Below are 22,541 nucleotides of genomic sequence, written 5' to 3'. Positions count from 1 at the left end.
TACATTTCCACACACTCACGCTCGGACGCACCCTCGTGTCACCTAGAAGGAGTGGTATATCGACTACATTTGTGACAGGACATGCTGACTTGTGGGAGAGAAAACTCGTGTCTAATGACAGCATGCGATGTACTTAAACAACTTGTAAGAAGTCATACTGCTAAGCATTTTCTTGATTTTCACTAAAACGAAATGCGGCTGTTTTCAGTTGCAGTGAACATCTGTATTATCGCGTAGTAAGTTTATTTAATTTTTCAATAAAAGAAACCAAAGTGTTTCATATAATATGGTGTCTTAACTTACCATACTTGAGTTTGGATATAACAGTATGGTTACTGATGTATGATACGTTATGGCCTTTCTACATGGAGAAAACAAACATGCGTCACAACATATGAGTTGGTCGGGATCTAATTGTGACAACAAATTGAGGAATCTGCAAAGTCATGCTAGATGTGTCAGTTGGTTACCGACCAACATCGTCATTGTTTTTTACATCATGTATATTAACGTTACATATTTACTGCTTCCTTACATGTTCGGCATGTATACATGTACATTAAACCCAGGGAGATAAATTGTCAGATACGTACAGGTTGCAACATGCATTCCTCAATCCTTATTTTTGAAAAACATGTTCCCGAGAAACATTTATTTTTTATGCAGCCTTAACGATGTGTTTTACGTTATGGCCTTTCTAAATGGTGAAAGCAAACATGCGTCAAATCATCTGAGTTGGTAGGGATCTAATTGTGACAGCAAATGGAGGAATCTGCAAGTCATGCCATATGTGTCAGTTGGTTACCAACAAACATCGTCATTGCATTTTACGTCATGTATATTACGTTGCATGTTTATTGCCTCCTTACATACTTGGTTGTATATACATGTACATGAAACCCAGGGACATAAATTGCCAAATAGGTACAGGTTGCAACATGCATAGGTGGGTTAGCGCATTTGACAATACCATAATACGATACGATACTCGTGATATGAACGATGGTTTAACGTAATATGAACCTGTAAATGTGAGAAACCCCTTAATGCCATGTACACATTACACTTGCAGTTTACCGTTACAGACAATGAGCGTTATCGGATAGAAGTTACTTAGGTGTTCTTTATGCTAATAGATCGTGTGTTATGCCAACTGTTTCTTCCACGAACATAAATGTTTTTCATAACTTAAAACACAAGATTGATAGCGTAATAAACAATCAAACCTACTTACATCTTTATTAGATATTATTCCATGGACGATGTTCAGGACAGTGATTCTTATTTCACAGAGTATATGAATATACATTCTTGATTATAAATGAACACAATTTGTAAAGGTTACAGATTTAATTGAATAAACCACAATTATCAAATATATTTAAAATTCTTTAATTACATTTTTGGATCAGGATAGTAAGAAATTAGGTTTGAATTGGGGGCTAGAATGCAGCTTACCAGGAGTAGAACCCTTAACGATCCTTAGGGTTAGGGTTCGGTGTTAGGGGTTTGGTTTAGGCACATTTGCGATCATTAGGGTTTTGGGGGTTAGGGTCAGAGAGCTAATTGATCTGAAAAAGTGCGCCCGGTAAAGTGCATCACTCCCGAATTGGATGTTATAAGGTCATGAACGCAGTTTACAAATACGTGACGATTTCACCATGCAACCTCTTCCTCAAACTTTCGATTGAGAACGCACTTACACTGAGAATGAGTCTCTCTGTCTCTGCCTCTCTCTCTCTCTCTCTCTCACACACACACACACGCACGCACGCACGCACGCACGCACTCACACACACACACAAACAACAACAAAAATCCCCAAAACAAACACGAAAAAGACACACACACACATCCATTCATCAATTTGTACAGCCACAACCGATGAGGGAAAAGTAATCACTTTGTTGGTTTTAATCGGCAAGGGAACAGAAGACTGGGTTGTCTCCCTTCAATAGTGTTTGGGCACGTCGTATTGTGACTGATCGTCAGGCAGCAAAGCATGCATATGCTTCCCTCTCTCTCTCCCTCTCGCAGTGTGCAGGTACACTCACATACGCTCGTGTCATGTCACGTGACTACCGTGTTGTCGCTCCACTACTTCAAGCGGACTTATCACAAATATGACATATGTTGCATTTGACCACTTCCTAAATGGCATCGTGTAATCTTATCACAAATAGACTTTACCGGACTTACGAGAGGTCGATTGCTGTTTATTTAATGATGATGATCGCATACTATCGATTTTGCTTTGAGGCAACTGTGGTGGTTAAGGCTTTCACTCGTCACCCCGAAGTACCGGGTTCGCCCCACCACACGGGTAATCAGGTACAATGCGTTCCCCACCCACCCTCACATACCCTCGTGATTATGCTGAACACCACCAGAAAAACATACTCAATCAATCACTGCTTCTGTCCACCTACCACGACGTTATTTCCTTTTATGGCACCCACATTGGAAAAACCCTTCTTTATTTAGTAACACAATGGAAATACCCTACGTCTATCTATAGATACCAAAGGCGTGTGTATGCATAACTATCTCAACATTGCGAGAGTGAGTAAACCCTCACATCGGCACTTAGGTAAGTCAAACTATCATACAACCATATGATATGATTTTAAAACTTCGAATGAAATAACAGTGGTGCCATTTCACGACACATATCAAAAGTCACCAGGAATGTGACCATTTTGTGCACGTACATACAATTCGCTGTGGTTAGGGGTGGTGATAAAGAAAAATGGTAGTGCGTTCATCAGGCGTCTGTCTTTGAAAAGTTCGTTTGCGCTTATTCTTCCCATCCCACTTGAAAGTTCAGACTGCCCGGGCCCTACTTTTTTATAGCGTATACATACACTGTTTATGACCACTTATAGATATGTTTAAGTCCAATAGCTTCATTTGTCGGTTAGTAAGCCTCACATAGATTACACAGAAGGTTGAAATGGTTTTAGGGCATTGATGACGTTCTAGTCCGTTTCCAGGATGAAGATCCGACATGCTGAATACAACAGAACTTGCACTAGCGAATCAAGAACTGGAGAGTATGATTCGTTCACAAAGTTCATGAATCAAAAATTGTAACTATAAGACTATAAGATGAATTGTTATCAGAAACACACTAAATGTAAAGATGCAATGGATGGTATTTGAACTAAGTAAATACTACTTTTGTCGGCAGCATGTACAGTCAGTTGATGCATGTATGTATAAAATAGCAACCATCCAAGGCAAGCTGAATACATTTATTTTATTTTGAACCAAATTCACAAAAATGCTTTGATGAACCTGAAGTTTAATACACGAACAGTAGTTGGTTAAATAGCGTTGTTCTAAATACACATGTGAAAGGATTCACAAAAAGAGGTTTTCAATAACGCTTTTGTGAGTCAGTTTACTAAGACTTGTTCAAGATTCACTACAAAATCTCATTCATTGTAAACTCTCACAGTTCCACGTATGAATGCTCGACACACGTGACATTTGCGCAAAGCTGGTGCACAGTCGATGCACGTGACTAGGTGGGCACAAGGTAGAAACAGGACACAACTGGTCTTCTCCAGACAGACTTTGCAGAGGTGTTCATATTGAAGCCTTGTGGTCTCCTGAACATGGTGATGCTGGGAGTTTGACAGTGGACTCACCGACTCCTGGGCTGGGGAAAATACAACATACTCACGTGTCATGTATAACATTATGACTAAGTCAGTATTTCTACATAGCTGTTGAAAATTTAATAAACGAGGTTTGTAACAAGATGCTAGAGGCTAAACAATGTTCGTTTATGTTATGTTCTGAATTGTTTTCTTAACTGTATACTCATTAAACCAACCTGTAATTACCTTGACTGCATGTATAACTATTATGTAGTCATATATACACCGTATACACACCACTTGGTGAGAAAAACGGATGTGTATACAGCATGTGTCTTTATGATGCAGTTATTCCTCATCATAGGTAACAAGAATATGAAACTGCAAAGGGGTCTGCTCTTTATATCAGCTTAATTACCTTGCATTATGCAAAAATTCATCAGTATTGGCACTTTATCAGTGGAGATAAATCAAATGTCACAAAACCAAATCTCGATAAATAATGTAAACTAAGCTGTTCTGTTTTAGTAAAACAGTGATCAGCTCCCAGCATCACTGGATGAAGAGATAACTATTCTTGTTGTGTATGTGTATACAGATTTTATTATTGTTATCATTGATGTATCTATCATGTACAGAGCGTTTGGGTAGCCCAGTGGTTAAGGCGTTCGCTCTTCAAGCCGGATGTCATGGGTTCGTTTCCCCACAGGGGCAATGTGTGAAGATTATTTTTGTTGTCCCTCGCCGTGATATTGTTTGAATATTGCTAAACGCGGCATAAAAGTAAATTCACTCAATTACTATCATGTACTATTGGTTCAACTTGTGTAAACATCATGCACATCGCGACCGTCAACAACGGCATATAAAGCACTTACCGAACACGCTCTGTTCTGACATAGTCACCCTCCTTGCAATGGTCGTATCTGATATTAAAGTCGGGACTGTCTCACAACACACAGGAGACCAATGAATACACCGACTTATGTCCCGTCTTTATTCTCAAAACACGGCATGGGAAACCCCACTATAAATAGAAATGACGTTATAATTAGAACAGCGAATGCAAAGCAGTATTCCGATTTGCCCAACTACCCATGGTGTAACAAACAGCCCTGGCAGGATATATCGACATTGCATCGTTTGGGATGGGATGGTATGGTGTCAGTTTGCGTGTAGGTCCCGTGGATGTGTCCGATGTGGGTCTGGTGACTATATTTGGTGTTTTTCTAGCTAAGATGCATCTCGTCTTTGGTGACAGTACATAACTGATTGCTTCGGGGTAATGATGAGGGGGTGTCACCAATGGTAATCTGAGGAGACAGGTCTGCAGTTTTGCGCCTATGCACTTTTGGGGGCAGCACTTTTGGTAACATATATGGTGCTTTTTCCATTTTCGGATCGGATGGGTGGGTATGGTGCACATAAATCATGAAATGTTCAATATAAGGTATATTTTGTATATCAGTACATATTGTCAACGGTCATGTGTGTAACAAAACTCTTCTGTTGAGAGTATATATCCCACTATGAAAATTGTCAGTCATATTGAAATTCACTACTACTAGTCAAGGTTGTGCATCAAGCTGCATAAACATTTGCTTTATTAATCCACACTGGCTCGGGAAAGTTAGCCACATAAAGAATTTGGGAGGGATTACGTCATTCCAGGAAGTACAATGTTATATTGCAATAACGTTTTCAAGAAACATCAGAAAACACAGACATCTCGGTGTCATTTCTGTAAGTTTGAACACAGGAATGTACAAAATAGCATTAAATTTTAAGAAGCATTTACGAACGTCGTATCATCGGGACAAACCTCTAAAAGATTCTATACATCCTTCATCAAAATGCAATTTATTGACTAATACATAGGAATGTGCAAAGGAACATTTAGGAGTGTCGTATCATCAGGACAAACCTCTAAAATATTCTACACGTCTATCACAATACCATTTGATTACTAATGCATAGGAAAGTGCAAAGAAGCATTTATGAATGTCGTATTATCAGGACAAACCTCTAAAATATTCTATACATCCTTCACAATGCATATTATTGACCAATACATAGGAATCTACAAAGTAGTATTAAATTTTAAGAAGCATTTAGGAATGCCATATTATCAGGACAAACCTTTACAATATTCTGTACATCCTCCCCAGTGCAATTTGTTGACTAATACATAAATGCAGTGAAATAATGTGGTAACGTGTTACAGTACGCCAAATTTACACACAAAGATTGAAATACAGCGGATGAATATACCCCGTTACCAAGAACCTTTGGAACACTGGAGGTAATATGGAGACCGTGGTTATTAACAGTTACTGTTGCAAAACATGGTGGGAAATGATGAACGCTGTTATTTCAGGAATCAAATTATTCTGCCAGTCAAGAGCAAGTACCCCAATAAATGCCACCTCGGTAAATATGTAATCGTTAAAAAATAATATTATATTTCGTGGAGATGTACATTAATCGTTGCCTCCGCCCTGACGTTGAGTTTGGCTCTTTGCTGTTTACGGTACATATTGTATCGGTTATATTTAGGGGAATCCCCTAACCATAAATATTTGAACCTGTGAATTACCCATTGTCTATTTTGAGAGCATTACGAATGGTATATAATGGCGAGGGACACAACCAAGAGTTGTACACCATTCACGTACATCGATAGAAATCAAGGTACTTTCGACGTAAGTGAAGGTAAATATCTTTTCGCATTCTTGGACATTACACGTATCTACATATTTGTGTACACGAGAACATTCGCCGTATAAAGAAGCCGCCAGTTACGGGCAACAGGCGCTAGTAAAACGCCGATTGGGAAATAATCTTATCTGGCCGAGGCAATGATATGTACAATCAGCCTATAATGTAATACAGTATCTAGGGACTAAGAAATCCGTTTGTAAATTAATGCATCCTGATTTGTGACTGTTTGTCGTCTGCAATCATAATCTAGCTGTCAAAGATAATCGCATCGACTGATTAAACCAAAGAAAGATTAGTTGCGAGTATGCCTTGAACGTATATGTTTAATCGTAGAATATAATCAAAGCCTGGTCATAATCTGAGCTGGGTCATCGGACCACATTGAACTAAATGTCTTGCATTGGCGGAGCCAGTGTGTGTGTGTGTGTGTGTGTGTGTGTGTGTGTGTGTGTGTGTGTGTCTGTCTGTCTGTCTGTCTGTGTGTGTATGTGTGTCTGTCTGTCTGTGTGTCTGTGTGTCTCTCTGTGTGTGTAGGAGGGATGTCATGAAATCAAACCCCACACCCAACTGAAAGACGGTGGCGTGAAAAACTTAGGGTTAGGGTGATCGTCCGATGTCATTATCATTCGTGCCCCCTAGCGGGTTTCAGATAACACAACATCGGCTGATCTGTAACAGTATCAATTCCCAATCACATATTAAGTGAAAAATAATTCTAAAACCATTTCTCAGTGCTAATTCATATCAACCAAAATATTGTCACAAGCAGACCCTGGACATGTACTATGCAATTCTACATCCCTTTTATTGCGTTTTTATATAATCTAAATATCCAATGCCTCTGGTGTGGATATATCTGTGGTTTGTAAGCTTCGACTTTATTGAAAGTTTGGCGTGAGCGTGCTGACTGAAATAAACATGACGCTTTACCGCAGTCACTATGGTTCGATAAACAACGTTTGTGCAACAGATCAATAAATAATTGTTGGAGTGGTTTTCCTTTCATTTTTTGCACTTATCACTGTTTCCGCGATAGAATAATCGCCCGCCAACCGAGAGCGTAACAGGCGATTGAATATGAAAGGGCGTGGGCGTGACTTGGTAGATAGCGTGTTACCGATCCGCTGAAAGGTTGAAATCAACATCGGTCACGTGATTTTCTGGATTTGAGTAGATACAGACCGCCGTCAGTGAGCTGAGATAGCTGAGCGCAGCGTAACAGAGCAACAAAATTAAACAGTGGGACAGATCGAAATCTTGTAGAAAACTTATATTGATATTGTGGACATAGTTAATAACAAGACAATCATAGTGACCTCTCGCATTGTCAACATACTCAGTAACAAAAGAGTAAACCTAATTTGAAACCCAAAGATGTCCTTAAACTACTCGGAGAGGAGTTCGGGCATTTGCCTGTTGGTATAATCATCCAGTGAAAAGATGTACCCCACACAGTACTTGAACAACTTGAACAGTATTTCTAAATACATGTTTTTTCTTGCTCAGACACATAACGTCCTTGTATAATAAACGTCCAACATCCAGTTGGCTATCTGAGTTTCGTCTCTTCAGCGTGGAATACTGAACAGCTTATACTAACTCGGGTGGCTTACTGCTCCTTGGTGACGAGACCAGGTATTTTGATACACAAAGAACTTAATTAATTACCCCTGTATCTTGCAACGAATTTTCAACAGGTACATAAAATACCTCTCGGTGACCACGATGGAAAAGTCTGAATTTGTCTGATCCGTATGTTCCTTTGACTCATAAAGAGTCAAACTGATTGGAATCCATGTGAATTTTATGATGAAAATTGCTTATTTTAAACAAAAAGAAAAGAAACAAAAATAACAAACCCCATGAATTTTATGATGAAAATTGCTCATTTTAAACAAAAAGAAAAGAAAAATAAAAAAAAAACCCTCACAAACAAACAAACAAACAAACAAAAACAACAAAAGAAACCGAAAAAATGTAAAAAATAAATAACACGATTTTCATTCACCCTCCATGTGACTGTATGACAGCCAGCACTCCCCTCCTCCTACCCCTGCCAGCCTCCGGATTCTCTGAGAGGACAGTCTACATCATTCTTGGTGTAAAGCAGCTAGGTCAGGTTCTCAACAGGGGGATCCCGTGGCTGCACACGACGAGCTGTCATATCCCAGATGTCCTTCAAAGGGTTAAGATCACGGATCATTCAATCTTGACATGTGTCATGGAGTTCATTACTAAACTCTTTGTGTGTATCTCAGAAAGATGTCACCAAGATTTCACACAGGGAATCAAGACACGACCAGTTTCAAAGTAGATGTATGTGTTTTGCCATTACTTTTAATATTTTATGAAATACGAACCATAGAATACGAGCAGCACATTGAATAACAAAATCGGAACAAACACCCAACAAATATAGATCAACAGTACTTGTTACAAATGTAAATATTAAACAACGTTGTCAGTAAATAACTGGTTTTGAATATCAGACGAAACTAAAACCACCTTGGTGTAAATGACAAGACAACTAGGAAAATTATATGTATAGATAAATCAAATACACTAAATCGTTAGGCGTTATATGTTCTCACAGTTCCACGTATATGTGCTCTACATATAGGACACCTGCTCAGGGCAGGTGCGCACTCAGCACACGAGACAAGATGGCCGCATGGCAGGAAGACAATGCAGCTGGTTCTGTCCAGGCAGACCTTACAGGTGTTCTCATCTCGTAACGCGCGGTTCTCCTCCTCGAGTTGACGCTGCAGGGAGGGAGGCAGGGAGCGGGAGGTCTCAGTACCTGGAGGAGGAAGATGGACAAAAATTGTCAGTCCCACAATGCACACATTTTTATTATTTTCAGGTTTACACTACTGCATCCTGTAAGCATGTTAACTGTGTACTCAAAGCGTTGTTTGCATTGGAACATCAGTACGTACGAATATCATACATGCGTCAGTGTTGAGGCCTATGGCTATACATGCAAGCGCGAATACTTCTCACATGTCTAATCCACGAAAATATGTCGATAAGAGAATGTGTGATTTCCATACCTGGTGGGTATTCACGTGGATGTCGTTTATATGACACATCTGGTGTCGTCACAGACGTTAGGTGACTTGTAGATGAATCAGTCGGCGGCGACAGTCTTGCTGGGAGAGACTGGTGAACTTCAGATCCCTCTTGTCCCTGATTAGGGACCTCAAACATCCGGTGTTTCTCATTCAGGACATCCGACATCCGGGGAGTCACCTCCTCGGGTATGTCTGATATCTGTGTCTTCACCTCGGATATGTCTGATATCTGAGCCTTCACCTCAGGTAGGCCTGACGTCTGCGGCTTCACCTCGGGCATGGCTGATATCTGCGGCTTTACCTCGGATATGTCTGAATTCCGGTGCTCTTCATCTGTCAGCTCAGCTGTGATGACCAGTCTTTCAATCAAGGCTTCTAATCGGAGAGGATGCTGATCTTCGCAAAGAAAGACAAATTGAAACAACGTTCTTATGGACTTGGCAATATGTGATGGACTGTTTATGCCTTTGTCCATGGTGTCATTACTTTATGGAGGGCACAACTTTGATCACAAACATATAACAAACATATAACAAACATATAACAAACATATACTTTTCATAACTACTAAATGGATCAAGTAAGATGTCAATAAAAAGATCATCATCTATTCCAGTAAATGTAATCACCACGGATGTGATTACAGTTTCTTGAAAAATATCGTCTGCTGTTCCAACATGTGAAACATCTTGAAACACCCCAACAACATGAAGCTAAGTTACATAACTATAAGTCATGTTGGTACTTTGTCATTCATGTGGATCGACTGGTCTTCCGTTCTATAAGATCTGTCTATCCGGGCTCGGGCTTCGAAGTTCTAAGAGATTCCTCCTGCAAGACTTCTTTTCCCCCTGGTGCTTCTTTCTTACCCTCCTCCCCTGCAGCCCAATCAGATTCCTCTTATAAAGCGCCTTTCCACAGGTACACTGTTACCTCTAGTGGTGCTTTTTTACCCGTCTGCCGTGCAGCACAGTCAGATTTCTCTTGCAAATCGCTGTTCACAGATACCCTGTTACCCCTGGTACTGCTTTCTTACCCGTTTCCCCTGCAGCACGGGGATTGTTGTACGACCGGGACATCTCCATCACCGCCTTCTCCACCATCGTCCGGGAGAAACCCATCTCCACCGCTCTCGCCATGATATCCACGTCTGAACAGGGAAGAACGCGGTATGACTAAATATTATGTTTGTCTTGTTTGGGGAGTGACATATAGGCCTATTTGCTGATCATGTTATCATACCAAAGCTGTATGAAGAGAACCACGAAATGTCAAATTTACACAAAACGTAAATCGTAGTTTTGTAACAATACCGCCTATATACACATGTCCACAATATATAAAACCACACGCAAACAATTTATATGAAGGATATAAAACACTAATGGTAAACTAATGTGTATATATATATATAAACCCAGTAAATTGCATACAACATATATCTATGGAATGCGGTATTGTAGCCTTTACCATTAGTTTTTTATACCCTTCATATAAATTGTTTGCGTGTGGATCCCTTTCCAGAATAGAGTAATTATACTAAATCTCATATGATTATTATTATTATTATTATTTCCTTTTCACCATTCTGATTTATCATGACATTTCTGTTATTGTCCAAATTTGCCCAAACAGAGTGATTGCAACAGAGTGATGGCAGGATGTATTCTGTATTGCATCAACATACGACAGCATAAATTATTTTCAAGTATATGAGCAGATACAAATTCTGCTGTTTACAACACACAACAATTATTATATTTTACGTGATGCTGTTTGAAATACATGTCAGCGTTAAATACATACTTCTTGATGCAGCAGGTTGGTTACTGCTATGCGTTTTGTTCACTGCAGATCCTTGTAAGGAAGCGTCTCTGTAATTGTTGTATGTATTGTTCACTGCAGATTGGGATGATCCCTTAAACGGAAACCTTAACATACAATGAACTGACATGACACATTACGAAGATCATACAGTTATTTCTAAAGAGAACAAATGAACACAAGGAACCGCTGTAGTTGTCAGACACAATGTGAGCGAATAGGGTGTGTCTCTCCTTATCCCATTATTTCAGTTCAGTAATGTAGGTTAGCAGATCGTGGACAATACCACTTTCATGAATATAAGGACCAACGACATAAGACATAATCCTGGCTTCAACACTCGGCCAATAGTTCCTTACTCAGAGAATTTTGACAAATCATATCATCCTTCACATAAACTATACTTACGATTTTAGCAAGAGTCTGTATGACAAAGTTCTCTCCGTTCAATTTGTTGATGTAGCTGCAGGACGACCTCCAGCGCACGTGCTCCACAAAAGGGTCATCCCCTTCCTCCCACGTCTTCAGACCAACACCACAGTAGAAACACCGGACGCAGTCGGAATAACCTGCAGTTAGGGTTTGTTTATGACTACAGTACACCTCTGCAACACCTTCACAGGCAGGTTGCCATCCTGTTCCGTGTTTGATATTTTAGACACAACCGGGTTGACCTAACCGCTGTTTAGCCAATAGTAGAAGAAATCTTGAACACATGTACCAGAATGATAAATAGTCTAAGTAGAACAAATGTCACACGTGACAATAGATTACAGATGAAAATGATTCTCAAACTCTGTGCTTAATCCAATTTAACTATCGTTTACTTTTATTACTAAACATACTGTAATCATAGCATGGACGCAGTTTATCCCTGTTGCTATTTGGTTGATCCTGTTTATCTGATCTGCCATGCACCATATATCCATGGGTCCTACCTGCATAGAAGAAGCCTGCTGTCGCCAGTACGTGGGGGGCCTGAACGTGAGACGTGTCCCAGGTTCTGAAGCTGTGCAACCTGGTCTGCATGTCCCTGTAATGGGGATGCACAGCACTGTTCATGTCAAGGGAGGATTCAGACACGACAGGTGCTGCTTCTGCTGCAGCTGTTTCTGTTGTTGCTCCCGGAGTTGCTATCTCTGTTTCTGTAGCTGGTAGTGTATCTGTTGTTGTTGTTGTAGTTGTTGTTGTTGTTGTTGTTGTTGTTGCGACATTGCCGTTTCCTGAGTACTCCCCAAGGATACCGTATACTGTTGTTGCATTCGAATTTGAAGACAGCGGTATGTTTCTTGGTTCGTTTCTCTTCAAATGTGGACAATCGGGGGATATAACTTTGTGTAGAACATCCGGTCTGTCCATTACCTGCCAGCCTACATGTGACTTCCCACAGCTGAAACAGCGAGCCTCGTCCTCACGACCTGTAGCATAGAATCCTGACTGGGCAAGCCTCATGGGTGACGCCTGGATGGGGACGCCAGAGAAAGACTGTAGTCTCCTTACCTCGAAACACATCTCCTCCTCCACGGGCACCTGTCCCGCCTCTTGTACGTTCCCCAGATAGGCCGTCAGTGATGTTGTGAAGGACTGAGCCACCACCCCAGGAACTGACAGATACTCGGACTGGATTTGAAATAGATCAACAATGCCTCTTTGTAGTTTCTTTGACCATGTGTCTGATCGCTTCATGTACTTCCTACCAAGATGTCTCTTTTAGAATGATGACGGCTCAAAGTATGCCTTCATCACAGATAATGATTTTATAAACTATCATAATGTATAGTCATTGCTTTGGTAATAAGGTATTCGTATCACATGTTTAATAACTTACATCACTCAAGAAAACACAGTGTGACGAGACACATTGGATACTCGCAGGAATCTGCTACATCCCAAACAGTGGCTGTCGATGATAAATACCTCTTAGAACATTCACCCTTTGTTATGTAGGACACATCTTGAACTTACATATACATCGCCAATGTTCAGTGGAAGAACACTACGAAATATTACATCCATCACCGATATCATTTTAAAGTGCATATTCTTGTCGTAATTTTAAGGAATATACCTAGAAAGTGAAATCCCAAATATGACATATGTTGCATTTGACCACTTTTTAAATGGCATCGTGTAATCATACCTAGAGTAGTCAACACACCATAACTAACTGACGGACTTTATGTCCCATTCCTTTCTGACTTGAGTACACTTTTATATCCCCTGTCACCAAAAACCTCTTGCCATGGTTATGTTTTCATAAAAATATTCATCAAAAAGAACTGCATGCATGTGGTATTTGACGATTGGCCTACATTCATGTAAGTACATGCCACGAATGCTACACCTACCGCAGCCATTGTAGTTGTTGACGTTGGTTGTAAATCGTTCCTGGCTGGATTCATGATGAATCTGCATATACGTCCTAGTGTTCAGCGATAGAAGACAATTGCTTCAATCTAAAACTGATCACAACATGTAGGGTATTATCGTACGGAAGCCTATTAGGGCCACGCTTCGCTATTATTTGGCATCTTATATCTTGAAAATTCAACTTAGTCTCTTGAAAATTCAACTTAGTGTCTTGAAATTTAACTTGGCTCGCTACTTTTACTATCGTCTCCGCCATGCCTGTGGCTTTGACCCCGAGGTTCATCCATGGTACGACCCTGAACATGTCCAGGGCGTCCTGGAAAATGATGCTTTCAAACTTCTCTGGAATACGTACGTAGGCCAATATATAGCCTGAGACGAATTCCAGCCAACAAACCTGATCTTGTCCTTTTTGATAAAACCAATGAAATTATTTATACCATTGAGCACAGCCCTTCTAACAATCTGGGTAATGCAGAAGGCTGCAGTTGATAAAACCAATGAAATTATTTATACCATTGAGCACAGCCCTTCTAACAATCTGGGTAATGCAGAAGGCTGCAGTGTTGGGGAGCCTCCATATTCTCCGAAAAGTTCTTGGTGGGTTCGACTAGGCAGTGTTTCCTGGGAGAAGTCCCATTCGCTGTCTGGGCTGCGTGTAGAGGGGTGAGGGCCCTGAGCTGATGATGAGCTTTACTAGCCTGACTGTGCCAGGATCACCCAAACCCTCTCTGCTGCATTTCATTTCTAATCTGTAAAATATAATAATAATCTGGAGCTCACAGCTAAATGCTCAAACCAAGGTCAAAGCCACTAATACTGTTGCTGTACCAGTCCTTTCCAATCTTACAATCTTGTATTTGCATCGAAATGCAGATGCAGCCAATGAGAGTTACATGATCATGCTTTCGTCTCTTCATCACAAGACCAGCTGCATTGTGCTGTATTTGCTTGAGCTTTGAGTCGTGCAATCTCGTCAAGAGGGAGAACAAAGAAAATTGAATTGCTGTAGTCCAACCTTGAAGTGATAAAGCAACTTACACCACTGGCCGCTGCGTCTTCAGTGAGATATGGTCTAATAAAAGCAAGTCGGCGCATCTCAAGGAAGCAAGCACGTGATACACTGGTGATGTGGTTATGGAGAGTTAGTGATTGATCCAGGTGCACCCCCAGGTACTTCAAACAAGGTTGGAGGGGAATATCACTCTCTCCTACCACAGCTGACTCATCTTTAATGAGTGCTAGACGGTCAGGTGCACCAACTGGCATACGTTTTGTTTTTTCAGTGCTCAATTTCAGTTTATTACTGAGCATTCATTCCCAAAACGTCGTCAATGCATGATTGGATGCCATGTTTGACCACATCGGATATGTCCATTGTCATCGGAACTGTGCCGAACTTGCCGATGACAATGGATATATCCGTCCATGTGCTAGACTGCATTTGGGCCAGTTGAAATATAACGGCGGCGTTTCTTGCGATTCCTTCCTTACTCATTTTGGGTCAGTTAGGTTCATAAGTATCAAAATGGTTTACTTTGAAACTATGAGTCCGTTCTCCTGCCTGTAACCATTACAATTTCCGGATGTGTCACACTGTTGCAAAATGAACAAAGACACTTCCATGATATCAGAATGGCCTTTTCTACTGCGAAGTTTGCATTCGGACAAAATCATTTTCAATGTCCTTATACTTATAATCATGCCATGATACTGTGCAAGAAAGCATAGAATCTCATCGTTAGATAATCCCAAGGAAAAATACATGGTGATGATACTATCTCTGCTTTGTTCCATTATCATCGGCAAGTTCGGCACAGTTCATGTAAAGGAAATATTGAAATGCATAGTATTACAATGAACATAGAACATTTCACTTAAATACCAATTATCTTGAACATTCAAGATACTATGTTGAATTTTCAAGGTTCTAAGTTGAATTTTCAACATACTAAGTTGAATTTTCCAGATATAAGATACCAAATAATAGCGAAGCGTGGCCCTAATAGGCTTCCGTATAATCGTCCATTAGGTGGCCTTAAATACATGATATAGCTGCACCTCACAGACTCTTGAACATGCCTCTCAAAAAATCCTGGATTCTGAAGTATTCAACCCACACCTTTTTTAGGTCGCCGTGGGCGCCTGCCTTGTATGGTGGAGATGAGGTGGCTGACTGTGTTATATAAATCCAGTACAGTACAGTACACTCGAATGAATTTGAGAAAACATTCTTTTGTTTGAAGGGCGCTACATTTGCTCCAGTTATGGGGAAGTATCTATCGGCTCTACACGAAAGCACCATTATTCATGTATCTGTAACATGTATATATTAATACTGGCATGTATGACACAATAATACAATGATTACAGTCACTGAAGATTATGAAGACTCTTCCATATTGTCTGAACAAGGTGTGAGATACATACCTGCCACGTGGTTGCGGTAGTCGATTCACACAATGTCCTGTTCGTTAGCCGGTTCGACACTTGGGAAAAGGATTTAAAAATAGAAATAGGATTTCCCAATATGCACAGCAAGCACATGCAAGCAGACTCACCTATCACAGTGGGGTTATCTGGTATCGATTACTTTATGCAACTATGAGAAGAACGTCCTCACAGTAGCGAGTATATATTTCTACTAGACATAGAGGCAGTAAGATATTAGTTGTACAGGAGTGTCTTTATCGTGCCATCCTGTTATTGTTAGTTGTTGATTACTGCGTTGTTAGATTACGAACAACGGGGTCTGAAGACCGAGTGGCGCAGGTCAGTTTACACAACAGGTAAGTACATGTATGCAACATGCACCTTAGAATACACATGTTGTTTCATGTCACTGTCCCATTCTCTGGAACAGGACAATTCATGATTCAGTTTTCACTATCCAAGGCAGTGGGCAGCGAATTATATATAGTAACTCTATCCCAACTATTCCTGGTGTGCGGGTACATACCCGAACAAAACTATATTCCGGAAGACATTCGTAAAAACAGAAACAAGGCTTTTACACCGTGGACATCTACTCGCGTAGTCATTGATGTGACCATGTGTTACTGTCACGTGTTGGGTAAATACACCCCCTGCTTTGGATGTCAGTTCAAGCCTTGAATTGTGGGAAGTTAAAGCGAAACCTGAAGTGAAGTGAAATTCATTTACGGAGAGTCGAAACTTCAGATCGTAGTCATGTCGCGATACTGTAGGATATTTCACAAAATCAGACAAGGAAACTCAATCCGGTCTCGACAAGACACATCTGATACTCACAGGAAAATACCTGGCGTCATGCTACGTCCCAGCCAGTAGTTGCATATGAAGGTGGATGATATTGTCCTTCCTGAACACCAATCCCCATTCGTCTTTTTATTTGGTAAACAGAGAAGAAACTGCCGACTCTTTTCATGGGTCATTTCTATTGCAGGATGGGCACACGGAGATTTGGTGTATAGAAAGTCTATGCATTGGACAAGTAGCGTCTCAGAAGTGCTAAACGCGCGTAATATAGTAGATATTTAATTGAGTAGTGGGTTTGCCTGAGAATGGCTTTGCAGATAATTTTCTGGTAGGTATATTACATTAGCAGGTCTCATGACTTTGCAGCTAAACATATTATCTGCAAAAATATGAGGAAACCGATTATCATCACACCGCATTTCCTGTCTGTGGTTTTCTAATGTGTTATTTAAAAAGACGACTGAGTCATTCGGATCTTAAGTGTGTACAACTGAGCAACGATTGCTTCATGAGTGAGTAAGTGAGTGAGTGGTGGGTCAACTCAAAACAGGAGGAAAATTGCGGCAAATCCCTAACATTTACACTTCGATAAAAGCCATAAGACAGGTATGGAGCAGGCAAACCTAAATACGTAATCGTGGTGAAGGGAGATTCGAGCTCTCAAACATAGGATTCTGGTGTGCTAGTTGTCCATCAAACGTACAGATCCAAGTGTAATTGTGTGAGAAATGATCTTGTGTGTGTCACATGTTATGCAGGTATTAAGCAGGGTCCGTTCAGTATATAATCCAGCATCTTAAAATGGACTCCGTCCATCAATATTTCCTCACCAAACTTGACAAAGAGGTATATCTGGTGGTGTACTAGTGCCTATTGATAGGTTTGAATTCTGAATAAAAAATCCATGAGAACAACTTTGACTTAGACTGAATCAGGTGGCAGGGCACCTTCCTGGAGGAGAATGTAAAATACTATGTGATACTCTCCTTCCACTTTGTTATATACATGCCAAAACATTTGACATAATCATATCTAGTAGACATATTCATGAAGAGCGTTTTTTCCATTGTGGGGATGTTTATGACTTTGTCTTCTTGTATACATTTATAGATCTATGTCCCAACATAAGTGGGGCGGTGGGGTAGCCTAGTGGTTAAAGCGTTCGCTCGTCACGCCGAAGACCCGGGTTCGATTCCCCACATGGGTACAATGTGTGAGACCCATTTTCTGGTGTCCCCCGCCGTGATGTCGCTGGAATGTTGCTAAAAGCGGTGTAAAACCAAACTCACGCACTCACTCACCCAACACAAGTGTCTCTTAAAGTCGTACAAGAATGTTAATGTCACGTCTGCGTATGTGTGCACATACCATAAACATATTCACACCATTTGTTTGTCTAATTAACGTGAATTGTTCTTTTAACAAACATATCACTGCAGACCATAGAAATGTTTAATGCACACGTGACGAAAACACACGAACCATTTTAAATGAGAATGTTTCACGGATGGAGTGAAGAGGTTTCCTCATGACGTCATATATACTGCTTTGTAGTGGTTATTATTTACAGTCAGTATTGTTAGATTAAACATACAAACTGGTTATTCCACACTAACCAATTAAATGAATATTGCCTAACGTTGTAACAGCAAGTCTCTAGGTATTCACGGAAAAACAAAAACAAGAACTCACCCATTTGCTATCACAAGTAACACTTATCGCTACCACCGAAGGTTAGAAAAATAGTTACATACTGTCAAATCAATACAAAGGCATTCGTCCTTTGACAATTAAAATGAGGAATGGTTCGGTTCTAAATAAATACGTGATGAAATGTTGTTCTAAAGATAGTTAAATACTGAAAGTTGTTTAGCACGTTAAACGTGAGTCTAATGTGACTAATTTCTTTTCATTCTACTGACTTCAGGAGACGGATCTTAGGAGACGATACTTCATGTCCTGGCATGACTGACGATAAGGAATATGAAGACTGGTCATTATACCAATGAGGACATTCAAAACATCCCAGATATTCTGAAGGATTTGAATGTCCAAGACCTGCAAAATGATCCGGATCGTCTGTCTCTACAGGACAGGTGTCTGTTGTGCTTTTGCCAAGGGCGAGGGGAAGCAAAGCACTCGGAGTACAAGGACGTTCTCCGGAGACGGGAGTCTTATGGTGGGACTCCAATCAGAGGACATTCCCCGCAGTCCCTGGCAGAGAGTGGCTTGTTCCGGTCGGGTCAGTGTAACATTTATGTCACTTTGTACTAAGCTACATTATTGCAACTAAATTGAAAGCTTTTAAAGCATGTTTAACCTTACATATGTATAGGTAACCGTTTATATTTTGCTATTTTTGACAGTGGTTGCATTGCTATACAACTGACATATCAACAAACGCACTAAAGACTTAGGAAGATAGATAACATGCGTATTTGCATGTTTCTGAATCCTCTAACCTTCAGTGACCTTGGTCGTGATCATATTTTACACAGCGTCAGGAACCGTCACGTGCTATCAGTGTGGGCAGTCACTGAGACTTGTGGCAGGTGAAGACCCAGTTTACAAACATGCTGATTTGTACCGGAACTGCGACCATGTCCGGAGAATGCTGGGAAGACAGTCGAGGCGTGAGGTTAGTTGCAGCCATCGTGTCCTCAGTAACATTCCTGACTGTGTAATCCAAGTAGCACAATGCTCGATGTTCTCGGCCACCTGACCTAGGCCAGTAGCCCGCACATAAATGCTCCCCAGAGAAATCATTTTCGGGGGAGAGGAGGGGGTGGGCACACCCTTCCCGCACCCCACCCCTTATCAATAATGCTTCTGACTATACTCAGTAACTATCTTCATGTGATGTGTATGTTTCAGTCGGAAGGGTCTGTCTCCCCATCGGCTGCTGCTGTTTCAGTTCGACGCCGACTCTTCTCGACATAGGCAGCAACATTATTTGCTTTAGCACTGTAAAGTCGACGTCACACATACGTTACTGCAGTTTTTGTAATGGGATTACTGACAAATGAATTAAGATTTACAATTTAAATGTAAAGTAAAGTACCCTCAGTGTCTTGAGATTTTGGGTATTGGACATATATGTTCGGTATGGCTGTCGTTCTTTATAAAAACGATTCAGTCAAAACCTTTTCTCCAAGAAAATAGTGCTCATCAGTGGAAAAAAGCAGAAAAAGATGTCTTTGTATGTACATTATTGGACGTGACAATGAAAACATTCCACATATATATGTATATTTTTTTACTGTTCATCCTTCAAAAGTGTCGGGCGTTTAGCGATCAACCTGATCTTAAACAATGTACTGTTTTACAGATGGTAAGATCCGATCACAGCCGTAAAAACACAAACAAACTCACATATCGGAAAGAAAAGAAACATCTTGCTGAGATTGTTTCGTGTTTTTAGAGGAAAACGTTCAGTATTAAATAGATATATATTTTGACATCTTGGTTTCATCAGACTTTGGAAGCAAATCAAAATTACAAATATCTCTGTGTCGAGCAAAATACAAACTGTATTCGTCAGTTCAAACATCACAGCTCTTTAGCATATGATGCAAGTGTTATATGTGATGAAATATGTAGTGAAGAAGTTTTCAATGTATAATGTTGGCACTAGATCTAGATTTTGTAAAAGGCGCATCTGCATTACAATCTTATGGAATTCATGTAAAATGGCAAATATCATGTTTTTACAATTAGTGTTGCTACGATTTCTGATCCTAGTTTATGCAGGTGACAATACAACTTCATCAGTTCTGTTTTAACGTATTTTGTTCACAGGGAAATGCATAAGGACAAGAACACTTAGAAAACCCTCCTCTTGGTAGGTACATCGGTAAATTGGTCATTACTGGTAATTTAGATTCCCCGGAACTGAAGATGACAGATAGAGGAAAGTAGCATAAGAAAAAGGAGATACAGCTTATAAAGAGTGATGTTAATATGCTACGCAAATTATTTTGTCCCATCAGTGAACGATTGCAATAACTTGAATACATTTGTATTTTCACATGATGATAGGTTTGCACCTCCTTCTAACTAAAGTTTAACTAAATCAGTCTTTTACCTTCTTCTGTATAGACATGTATGGTTTCAGTTGTCACTTAGTGAATAAATGGAAATTCATGCTGATTCTCTTCTTTTGTCATACTTCCATAAGTGAGAAAAGAGGTTTACTAAGTCGCAGATATTTACAGATATAGAGTCTGACGATTGGCCTACAAAACAAACTGCAAATGTATGGCTTCCAGGGTGAATAAGCGTGTTATTGTCGAACGGTTCTAAACACAGCTTGTTCACTAAGAACCCATGTCCGTTCTTCCTATATAATACTGTAAGTCATTGGTGTTCCTTTCGCACGTCATACCGAAGACCCGAGGTCTACTCCCCACATGGGTACAGTATGTGAAACTCATTTCTGGTGTCCCCTGTGTTGATTTAGCTGAAATATTGATGAAAGAGGAGTCAAACTAAACTCACTCACTCACCCACCAACTCACTCATTAATGGTCATGCCTGAACAATAATTGACTGGTGGCTGTTACGGTATTCCAAATCGTACATACTTGCTTGAGAGGAAACAAGATTGTTCAGATGCACCAGTTTGGTTCCTAGTTGTGTTGAAAGAGTGTTTATCGTAGAGCTGAACATGAGATCAGCTCCATTCATTCGTGAAATCAGTTCAATTCAGTCAACCAACAACATAACCATTGTATAAGTAGAAATATCTGTGTAATATGAAAGACAGATATTGTATATTGTTTTAATATGAACAAATTGCGTTCTTTATGGATGTTATTTTTGCCAGCTGTCGCGTGTTGGCAATCACATATAGACCGTATTCAGATGTGTCCATCCTGAATATACGGCCAATGTCATCTAATCTATACATCGGGATCAGATATCACCTAATACTAGTTCCCTGTATAATATCGATTCCAATGTTGAAATAAAAGAATGTCCCGAAATCTCAGTGAAAATGTCTGTGTAAAATCAACAAACAACAAAGAAATGTTGACAAATGACAATTGTATTCTAAAATGAACTGTATGTACAAATCACTAGAATTTGCGAAAGAATTACGAAAGAAATTAGAACGGCAGCACAAAATAGAGTGGCATTGCCAATATATATTATAATATAACTAGTGATTATAGCAATGTCGGTATCCATTTTGAAAATTGAACTCCATTATAAAATTTGAAATGCAATGTGAGGTGCCTTATATACTGAAGAAAAACGCCAAGAACAGACTATGCATCTATTCTACATTGGTGTATTCTGGAACAGGCCAAAATATGTTTACCAGTATGTCATCCAGTGTAAATATAGTCTAGATCTGAAATATGCGTGTTGTCGACATCATCTGTGGCTGAAATGTGTGTGTTGTCGACATCATCTATGTCTGAAATGTGTGTGTTGTCGACATCATCTATGTCTGAAATATATGTGTAGTCGACATCATCTATGTCTGAAATGTGTGTGTTGTCGACACCATCTATGTCAGAAATGTGTGTATTGTTGACATCATCTGTGTCTGAAATGTGTGTGTTGTTGACATCATCTATGTCTGAAATATATGTGTTGTCGACATCATCTATGTCTGAAATGTGTGTGTTGTCGACATCATCTATGTCTGAAATATATGTGTAGTCGACATCATCTATGTCTGAAATGTGTGTGTTGTCGACAC

The 22,541-nt window shown here is 40.0% G+C and overlaps 2 protein-coding genes across 5 annotated transcripts; one reads left to right on the top strand and one right to left on the bottom strand.

Annotated features, from left to right (window-relative positions):
• Positions 1-2,535: 2,535 nt before the first annotated feature.
• LOC137288264 (uncharacterized) lies at positions 2,536-20,980 on the top strand. Of its 4 annotated transcripts, XM_067820734.1 has the most exons (5): positions 6,219-6,317; positions 11,688-11,804; positions 18,759-19,073; positions 19,330-19,469; positions 19,706-20,977. In XM_067820734.1, the coding sequence occupies exons 3-5, from the start codon at positions 18,815-18,817 to the stop codon at positions 19,769-19,771; spliced, it is 465 nt and encodes a 154-aa protein (XP_067676835.1). In that variant the 5' UTR covers positions 6,219-6,317; positions 11,688-11,804; positions 18,759-18,814; the 3' UTR covers positions 19,772-20,977. The 4 variants fall into 4 exon arrangements, with proteins under 4 accessions (XP_067676834.1, XP_067676833.1, XP_067676835.1 ...); XM_067820733.1 differs by lacking the exons at positions 6,219-6,317; positions 11,688-11,804 and adding an exon at positions 2,536-2,590 and having other exon boundaries at positions 19,706-20,980; XM_067820732.1 differs by lacking the exon at positions 11,688-11,804 and having other exon boundaries at positions 6,216-6,317; positions 19,706-20,980.
• Positions 8,180-16,105, bottom strand: LOC137288253 (baculoviral IAP repeat-containing protein 7-A-like). Its single transcript, XM_067820717.1, has 8 exons — positions 16,025-16,105; positions 13,573-13,686; positions 12,163-12,844; positions 11,633-11,793; positions 11,207-11,318; positions 10,437-10,550; positions 9,380-9,796; positions 8,180-9,126 (listed from the first exon to the last, which is right to left on the bottom strand). Exons 2-8 carry the CDS (start codon positions 13,624-13,626, stop codon positions 8,897-8,899), a joined length of 1,770 nt encoding a protein of 589 aa, XP_067676818.1. The 5' UTR covers positions 13,627-13,686; positions 16,025-16,105; the 3' UTR covers positions 8,180-8,896.
• Positions 20,981-22,541: the final 1,561 nt, after the last annotated feature.

This window comes from Haliotis asinina, chromosome 6 (genome assembly GCF_037392515.1).
Source record: "Haliotis asinina isolate JCU_RB_2024 chromosome 6, JCU_Hal_asi_v2, whole genome shotgun sequence".
Taxonomy (NCBI): domain Eukaryota; kingdom Metazoa; phylum Mollusca; class Gastropoda; order Lepetellida; family Haliotidae; genus Haliotis; species Haliotis asinina.
This window is presented reverse-complemented; position numbering and strand designations above follow the sequence as displayed.

Excerpts from the sequence above, each read along its gene's own strand:
- LOC137288253 (XM_067820717.1), bottom strand. The coding sequence starts at position 13,626 with ATGAATCCAGCCAGGAACGATTTACAACCAACGTCAACAACTACAATG. Across the intron at positions 11,319-11,632 it reads TACAGACTCTTGCTAAAATC|GGATCATCCCAATCTGCAGT; the intron begins GTAAGTATAGTT and ends TTTCCGTTTAAG. Across the intron at positions 9,127-9,379 it reads TCCACGTGAATACCCACCAG|GTACTGAGACCTCCCGCTCC; the intron begins GTATGGAAATCA and ends TTCCTCCTCCAG.
- LOC137288264 (XM_067820733.1), top strand. The coding sequence starts at position 18,815 with ATGAAGACTGGTCATTATACCAATGAGGACATTCAAAACATCCCAGAT. Across the intron at positions 19,074-19,329 it reads GAGTGGCTTGTTCCGGTCGG|CGTCAGGAACCGTCACGTGC; the intron begins GTCAGTGTAACA and ends TATTTTACACAG. Across the intron at positions 19,470-19,705 it reads GAAGACAGTCGAGGCGTGAG|TCGGAAGGGTCTGTCTCCCC; the intron begins GTTAGTTGCAGC and ends TGTATGTTTCAG.